Source organism: Crassostrea angulata, chromosome 1 (assembly GCF_025612915.1).
Source record: "Crassostrea angulata isolate pt1a10 chromosome 1, ASM2561291v2, whole genome shotgun sequence".
Classification (NCBI taxonomy): domain Eukaryota; kingdom Metazoa; phylum Mollusca; class Bivalvia; order Ostreida; family Ostreidae; genus Magallana; species Magallana angulata.
The window spans coordinates 32,163,114-32,172,261 of NC_069111.1; the positions used below are offsets into that span (position 1 = coordinate 32,163,114).

The following is a 9,148-nucleotide window of genomic DNA, read 5'->3' on the forward strand; positions in this document are numbered from 1 at the left end:
ATAATAGTAAAGACAACGCATGCGAAACAGCAATTTGTTTAAAATCATGTATAAGCTTCGGGTCGTGGTTTGGCGGGGATGGGTTGAGTCATAACATGTAATTTTTTAAAATGTTTATTTTAAAGAAGCTAAATACATAATCATTCAAAACATAAAGTCACTTAATTCTTCTTCTAAAGCACTATAAGCAATTGAACCTTCCCAAACATGAACTATTGTTTCCTGAAATGTGACGAAAAATGGCAAATGCTCACTAGTGATACCAACGCTTCGATGTGAATGAAGTCGGCATTTAACAGAAAGTTGACATCGAATTTGTTAAAATATAAAATCGTTATATATATATATATATATATATATATATATATATATATATATATATATATATATATATATATATATATGACATGTCTAAGCAAAGAGTGTGTTGGAATTGCCAAGCAACTGCGATAAATAGTTGCTGGAAAAACTTTGACGAACTAAGGCTAAAAATAATCAGTCGTCTTTAAACAGGATGTTGACGTTGACGTCGTCTAATTAATAGTTTGATGAACATTTACCCATCTGCGAAAATAAGGCTAAAATGATACCACAGTGTGTTTTTTTTTACAGGAAGATCACAATTGGTACAGATATTAATCCTAACATGGGGTTTATCTAAAAAAATTGATAAATTATAAAGCATCTGCTAGTTAAAGCTGCTGAGAAAAATGCGACAGATCAGTAATCAGTATGCCACCCTCCTTGTCGATGAGAAAGGTTGGTATACAGAGGCCATTGTTGAGGCAAGACTTAAGTATCTCTTTTTAAAAATAATGTTCGCTAATTCGACCAACCTGTGCATGCACTTGCTACATTAAATCTAGTTAATTTCACACAAACACTATAAAAGACAGGGACAGTGCATTACGTTAAAATATGAAATAAATTCTTTATCAAATTGATTTAGTTCTCACTGCATCCACCACCATCACAGATCCAGCACCAACCGCTGCTAACATCGCCAGGATGCAGAAGACAAAGGCGAAGTGGTAATCATGCGTAATCTGAGAGGTGGTGAGGTCGCCAACTTTTGAGGAATAAACAGCAATCGATATCAATATAAAGAGATCTGAAAATAAAATTTATAAAAATTAATAATCATATTCTAAAAACAGTAGTAAAAGATAAAACTTCTAAAACTTCTTTTATCTATGTAACTCTTACCTCCAATGAAAGCAGTGCCAATTGCTGCCAAAACAATTGGTTTCTTGTCTTTCATGAAAAACATTTTCAAAATTGTCATTACAAGAGCGACTAAAAGTGATATGAATCCCATAATGCTTGTAGCCCGTACAGCTTTAAACCAATCTGTCAAAGAGAGTAAAAATACATCCTCACATACGTTGGAGAAATGTGAACGTTAGAATTTTTTGCGAGTCAGTTATGTTTTAGAAGTCCATTTATCTCATACATGTAGTACTGAATGCTAAAAACTGATTAAGTAAGACTGCTTGCAAGAATAATAAAAACTGCTGTTTTACCCGATACACTCTCGAAGTCAAAGCACTCTACTTTGTCAATCAATTTAATTGTTGCGCATGTTTCCATAAACCGCTGTGTACTTTTATTCCTTGATATTCAAAAGATATCCAATACGGAGATGCTAAACCAATAAGTTGAAAAACTAGACACGATCTCGTTGCGAGCAACGAGGAGGTCTTCCGTGCGATTTTTTGAAGGTTATATGACCTTGACTTTGATATTTGACCCTTTATCTCCTTATCGGGGCAACAATAAAAAAATTGATGGCTGAATTTTGTTAGGAACATCATTCTCAGCATTTTATTCTATATTGATTTTCAAAATGATGCTTTTTAAAATATTTGTTCTGTTTGAGGTATGTTATGAACGTTTTGTACTTCTGGCCCCTAAAACCCATTAAAAACCCCTTAATACGGAGCACATGATAAAATAATTATAATATATTGTTAAATAAATGTGAGATGAATATATTGCTTCCTAAACATATAACAAAATATTTTTCAGTAAAGTGCTATGGAAGAAAGACTTTAGAGCCCTTGTGGCCCCTAAATTGAAGTGCTAGCCCCTTTTTCTTGGCATCATACTAACGTTCTTTTGATATTAAACATATTTTGTTCAACAAGTGTTTAGAAATTCTTTGCCGTTTTAGAGCTATCGGGGATAGGACATTTTAGGGGCCGACCCCTAATCTCCTTATTTAGGCCAGATAACGAAACTTTTATTATTGAATATTGTTTAAAACATCATTCTAAGCATCTTTTATTCTATATTGCTTTTCAAAATATTTGTCCTTTTTGAGATATATTCGATCGAAGTTTTGGACTTCTGGCCCCTTAAAACCCCTTATTACGTAACGCAGAATAAAAATTTTATAATGTATAGTTTTTTTTTAGTGAAAGATAAACATTTTTGCTTCTTTAACATATTACAAAATATTTCTCAGTAAAGGGCTATGGAAGAAAGACTTTAGAGCCCTTTTCGCCCCTAAATTGAGGGACCAGCCCCTTTTTCTTGTTATCAAACGAAAGCTCTATATATTATAGTAAAATATTTTCAGGAAAGGAGATAAAGAACGAAAACCATTAAAAATTACGTCGTTTTTTCAAACTCGATTTTCGGGTCCAGGCGAGCCTTTGAAGCCAGACAACCATAAATGCCTTTAAACACATCTACAATCTTTTGTCTACAATCCCTGAAAATTTGAATTCAATATCTTTTTTCATTTAGGAGGAGATAGCAGGACAAAATGACCCTCTAAAACTCACTAAAACGTCAGTATCTCCCGAACGGAAATGACGTCATTAAAATAAAAAATTATATATAAGGTTTTTATCAATATCTACAAGATCTGAAATTTTTACGAAAATCGGTCAAGTTTTCAAGAAATCGCTTGTACAAAAAAGCGTAAAAAAAAATAATAAAAGGGAAAAAGAAACAAAGCAATAACAATTGGAAACGGAAGACCTTAATAAAGGAACAGATGATCAACACTAAACCAGTCAGTGATAACTTGTAGGCATCCATATCTTTCAAAACTGAAGAAAAAAGATATAGATATTGAGTTTTTTCAGAAATTATTTCCGTTTACAAATTTGAGCATACATGTAGTACTAATATCGTATTTGTAACGGTTAAAAATATTCTGCGCAAAATTAGACAGCTTAATTGAATTAACGTAAAACACAAAGTCTCAAATGTAAAGTAACATTACCTTTCTTCAGTCTCTAAACTCTTTGGGCAAAATATTAGTGGAGTTTAAAACTTGCTGAGTCGAAAAGACGAATTACTTTTTTCGAAGTTGTTTAAATAATTTTTAAACAGACATGCGCAGAAAAACAATGAGGTTAAAACACGCCCATAGGAGAACAGTCGAGCATTAGAAGCCAGTACACAAATAGTGGTTAGGACTAGGTTATTTAACATTTTAATTCATGGGATAAATGGGGGATTGAAACACGTCCTTATCCTTGAATTTTTCTGTTAATTTCGGCCGATTTTTGGGAGTTGATTTTTAATCAACTCTCCTATCACCCCTGCGAATGTTATTGTCATTCAAATTTTAGACCACGTGGTTTTATTTGACCCTTTCAGTTTCGCAGTAAAAATCGTACCTCGTGTATAAAGTCTATTTCACAGTACCTAGGTTCTAGTAGTCAAATATAAATTCTAGAAGTTTATTGATTTTAAACTTTATCTTCATTAATTGGTGAATAAAATGTGTTCTAGAAATAAATGTGACTATACAAAAATTAGTTTTTGTCTGCTGTTGCAACAACTAACATGCTTAAAAGAGATCCCTCCTGGGGATTAATTTTCGATCTGCGCCTGACCTAGTAATAACATCAATAGTGAAACAGACTATACCATTTTATGCAGAATGTTCCTTGAAAATGGCTCGAAATACTAAGTTTTAATGCAAAACAGACACCCACTATTTTTTTAAAACATGATATTGCACACCACAAGCATCAAACATGGCTATGATTTTATTAAGCAACCCAATGTTTATATTTCCAACCACTCTACATGTGTTTGAACACGAACGATAACTCTGTCCTGAATATTACCGTTTAATATAAATAACTGCTAGATGGTAAAATAAACATACATCTTGAAAGCTTTTCCCGTTTTAACATAAATCGAAGTATGATATGGTATGAAAAACGACCAGTGCTTACGTATTTTGAGAATATTATCCGAACACTTATACTTCCGCTCGAAATTTCACAGGAACTGAACATATATCGGTGAAGTCTCGTAAACTTTTATTCGAGCACCTCTGGATTTATTACTACCTTAGCAACGATAAAGAAAACATTCCGAACACATTCGCAGGGGTGCTATGCAGTCACTCAGACAAACCGAAAGTGAAACAGTGTTTGGACCTCAGCACAAAACATCGCTGCTGACAAGACTTAGTTCTTGAAAATGATTGATTTAATGTATGCTAAAGCATTGTTTTTCAAGGAAACTTATTTATAAATACCTTGAAAATAGTCAGATTTTAAATGGTACGAACAATTTAAATATTTTTTGTAGTCGTATGTATTCCTACGCCAGAGTTCAATATTAGTAGTCTCGTTCAACTCGACCTTTGGCCGTCTCTGTAAATGCTTGTCGGAGATTTACGGTGTCAGCCGAGCGTTTGGTTGAACGAGACTAGAGTTCAACATTGCTTGGATCCATACAATTTTAGAGAAATATTTAGTATTACTGATACATAGTTTGATTAATTAACTTTACTATAGATATTATTTATCATGATTCATTTGAAGGTTTCTTGACATTCTTGTCGAAAAAGTCCAAAAATTCATATTAAAAATTGTGCGTAATTCAAATACAAATTAGAAACTACATGTGCTTGTCATTCAAAATAACATATCATTGATTTTAAGATAAACAAACATCGACAAAATCAACTCCCGTCAGTTCTTCAGTACTTTCATTTATGTAAGATTTGACAAATGCTGAATAACTAAAACTGAAAGACTATTCGTTTTTTTAATGCGCGATTTAAGTTTTGGTGGGTAGCAGTTAGTGAGGCGCTACCTCTGGCGAGAGAATGTATTAGAACTTTCAAGAATGCGGTGTGACCAATTAACGTCACGGCGAAAAGTGCAGTACGATATTCATACGAAGAATGGGACACCTTGGTTAGTGCAAAGACGTTTATGAATTAAAATGGAGCAATTTCATGCGATATTAGTTTTGACCTAAATAATTTTCAACAAAGGGGTGCCCAGGAAATAGGTTTGACTAATTTAAATTACATTATGGCGAAAATTGTAGGGCGAGTTAACAATCTAGTAGAAACTTTGGATATGACATCTTTGGTTTAAAAATGTAAATTTTATACACTTAATGCATACACTAGCTAATTTCATACCACGACAGATTGGTAATAAATCTTAGACATTAATTTGTAAACTAGCTAGGAACAGATGGTGTTCCGTGTCAATGAATTATAGATATCATAATACATGCGTTATTGCCTGACGTCATGCGTATGTAAGGTTTTAAAGTTGCCTTCTCCGAAACAGTGCATACAATGGGAGCAAGCCATATCAAGATTTTTCACAAAAAAATGCATGTTTAATGTGTCGGCAATTACATTCACAACTGATGAAAATGTTATATGGGATCTAATAACAGAGTGAGCAAGAGTTTTCGAATAAAAGGGATGTACATACACCATGCACGTGTTTTATCCTGATTTAAAAATAGATAAGACATATTTGAACATTGGAGATGGGGGGGGGGGATCGCAACCAGTTGTTACATATTGTCTTTTACGGTACAATGGAAGTATAGTAATTGGTGTTGGATTATCATGATTTCCAAAGAATCATCAGTTTGGATTAGAAAAAAAATACATATTAATTCATATAGCTGGAATGTTGACTTGAGGAATTTAAACGCCGACCAAAATTTTGATCGATTGGGCGATTTCATTCATCTTGAATAGAGTTCATAACTCGCGTGTCTACCTAATGTACATTACTAATTACCAATTACTAGTCAAGTGCGTGTGTTAATTCTCTTCAAAAACATTTGATCCAAGGTATAATATATGTAGTTGTTACAAAACAAATGTCAAAAAATTCATTTGACCCTTCCCCATTAATCTTTGCCAATGGATGAGTTCATTCAAACCATTGGATCAAGATCTCAGTCGTTGCGTGAATGGTAAAGCAGGACTTCGCGCCAAAATATCTCATTCATAGTTTTTGCGCGCCAACTCCAGAACAAACCGTGTGTACACATCACAGGCACGTAACATCGGGGGTAGGGGTGTGTGGGCTGCATCCCCCACTTCTTTTGCGGCAGACAGTTTTCTTAACTCTACATATATAATTAATAGAAATATCGTGGATTTGCAGCCCCTTCCGCTTTGTTCGGAGCATGTAATAAATTAAACTGGAAATAAGGAACTCCAATTGATTTTGAATAAAAGTTATAATTAGGTTTTTTTATGATTTTAAGTATCAACTCTTTTTTAATTGCTTGTCAAGATAATTTGGATGAAGCTGCCCCCATACACTTTCAAAAAACAATGCGAGATTGTATATGTTTATTTCCTATGGTTGGAACTTTAAAAAATACCTTTCAGTTGATTTTGCATTTTAAGACTGTTTTATATTCCGCTTTCAAGCTTACATGCAATTATTATACATGTATATGTACATTCCTAAAACAGTTAGATTTCATGAAAAAAAAATTATGTGATATACTGTACATGTACATGCGCTAGATCGAAGGAAATTTTTTCATTTATCTGCACGTTCCGTTTCATTATGAATTTATTATCAACAGCAAAAATTAAATTTATTTCTTATAAGATACCCTGATTATTACATGCATTATTCCATTGAACAATTTTGTTTGGTCAGGCTAGCTTTTTGGAAAGCTATTACTTGTACGCATATAAAGACCACCCGACAAATGATATTAGAATACTGCGCGTCTTTTTAAGGTAGCTCCATACTCGTAAAATTCTTTGAGGAAAGTTGAAAAACCGAACTGATTTCGACTTAATAGACTTAAATGTCATCAATTGTTAGAAAAAATATGCATGTCATCACACTTTTTGAGATGCCAGATAAACATAAACTAAAGCATATTTTAGCATTAGAAAAATGTATTTTTTGTTGTTGTTAAAAGTAAAATCTTGTAGGCAGAAATTTGTTTTTCTTGTTTAATTATAATGTTAACTTTATCAGAAAACTAAAATTACAAAAATATTTTAAAATTAATCGTTGGAATAAGGAAAACTATAGCATTTAGACATACAACTGAGAGAAAAGTCTGATAAAGAGTTATTTCCCCTTTGCATAGATAAAATATATAAACATTTGGAAATTTAGTATAAAATTAAGTGCGAAAATATCTTGAACCTACCAATAATTCTAATTACATCCATGTGATTATATTCACATAAAATAAATAAAACTATCTTGCACAATTTTTAAAGAATTCAAAGTTTTACAAAAAAGTGTGACGTCACAGAACACTGGATATACTTTAATGCTATTTTCATTTTGTAACTGCAGCGTGGTGGATATGAGAGTTTTGCGAAGCTTTAATAACTTCAAACTATAGCACATGCATTAGGATTTTGTACGAAGAATTATGAGAGCTATTGTACAAAATGGAGCATAGCGTTCTAAAGTTAATCATACTAGATTATAATCTGAAATCCGCTTTCAAATCGGACAATGCAGAGAAACCGATTTTTAGGGATTTTTGTTTATTCCCGCGGTCATGGTTTAAAAAGTTCAAACTAAAGCTAACTAGTTCCACAAACTTTTCGGGCCTTTCTTACAGGGATGGTAAAACGCCTCGAATGTATTTCATAGGCGTCAATGACAACCCCCTTTTATAAAAACTTGATATTAATACAGCATATTTTACGATCAGTTGGAATGTGAGCTACACATCATTAAAATCAATGATAAACCGTACAAAAATGACATACATTGCTGTCTATTCTGTATTCTGTTAATGAAAGCGACTCCATAATGCATAAAACTCTTTCGTGCGGAGAAATATTCTTGAAGAAAACGATAAATAATCATATATTTAAGGTGTGTATCCACGTAATCGGCCTTGAAAATATATACAATATTTGATACAGTAGAGTATTTGCCCCCAATTTTAAACAATTTTTAAAGAGTATCGTATTGATATTAAATCTCTAGAAAACATATAGAGAATGTCTATTACTTTAATCTTGATGGTAATCATCCTTATCCAAAAGCTGTTGATACAGTGTATTTGACGTCACCTAATTAACTTTATTAACGAAAGTTTGCAAATAATTTTTGTTTCATTCTTTATATTTTGCATTTTTGTTTTGCCTTTGAAAGTATTGAGCGCTGACCTGCTAAATTAGTATATTTACATGTTCGTGTTCATGTGCACACCATTATGATAGTTTAAATGGTACTTGAGCAACCATGGGCTCGGTATTAAATTTTCCAAGTCTAAATAACCATCCCATGGTTTGCTCAAAAACATTAATTTAACAAATTAAGAAAATCTTCATGACATAATTCCTACATTACGACATCACTGTTGTCATAATCTTTTAAAAACATTTTCAATACGATTTCATCATTTCAAATATCTTCAATCTTATATTAAAAGCTCTTAATAGACCTTTTTGGGCGATAAATACAGAATACCACATGTTTTAAGTCCTTCATAAAATAGCGCAAAACAATTCGTTACTACATGTATTAATAAAAAAGCCAGTTTCGGGTAAAGAGGGATCGAAGAGAAAGTATATAACCTTTTAAAAACCTTTTAATTAATAGTCTACATTGGGCATATTTCAAAATTTACACTGCTATGTTAAAAATATCATCGATAATCGTAAATTTTCAATAAGAAAGAAATATCATTCATGTACAAAAAGGTCAACTCGAAAGCACCATAGCTCGAAGAATGAACAATGTTCTACCTTTTTCTTTGCCTTTCTTAAATGTGGTTCTTACATGTACATGTATGAGAAAATCAATGACATGCTTAGCTTTTCAAGATATTTTTGAAACAACCTAGTGAATTCAATTAAGGGAATGGTTTACATAATACCTATTTTATGTTTTACTAAAATTATTTTTAG

General features: G+C 32.3%; 1 protein-coding gene across 1 annotated transcript; it reads right to left on the bottom strand.

Annotated features, from left to right (window-relative positions):
• Positions 1-422: 422 nt before the first annotated feature.
• LOC128168352 (uncharacterized) lies at positions 423-1,660 on the bottom strand. The gene is made up of 3 exons (XM_052834596.1): positions 1,524-1,660; positions 1,207-1,350; positions 423-1,111 (listed from the first exon to the last, which is right to left on the bottom strand). The coding sequence occupies exons 1-3, from the start codon at positions 1,588-1,590 to the stop codon at positions 936-938; spliced, it is 387 nt and encodes a 128-aa protein (XP_052690556.1). The 5' UTR covers positions 1,591-1,660; the 3' UTR covers positions 423-935.
• Positions 1,661-9,148: the final 7,488 nt, after the last annotated feature.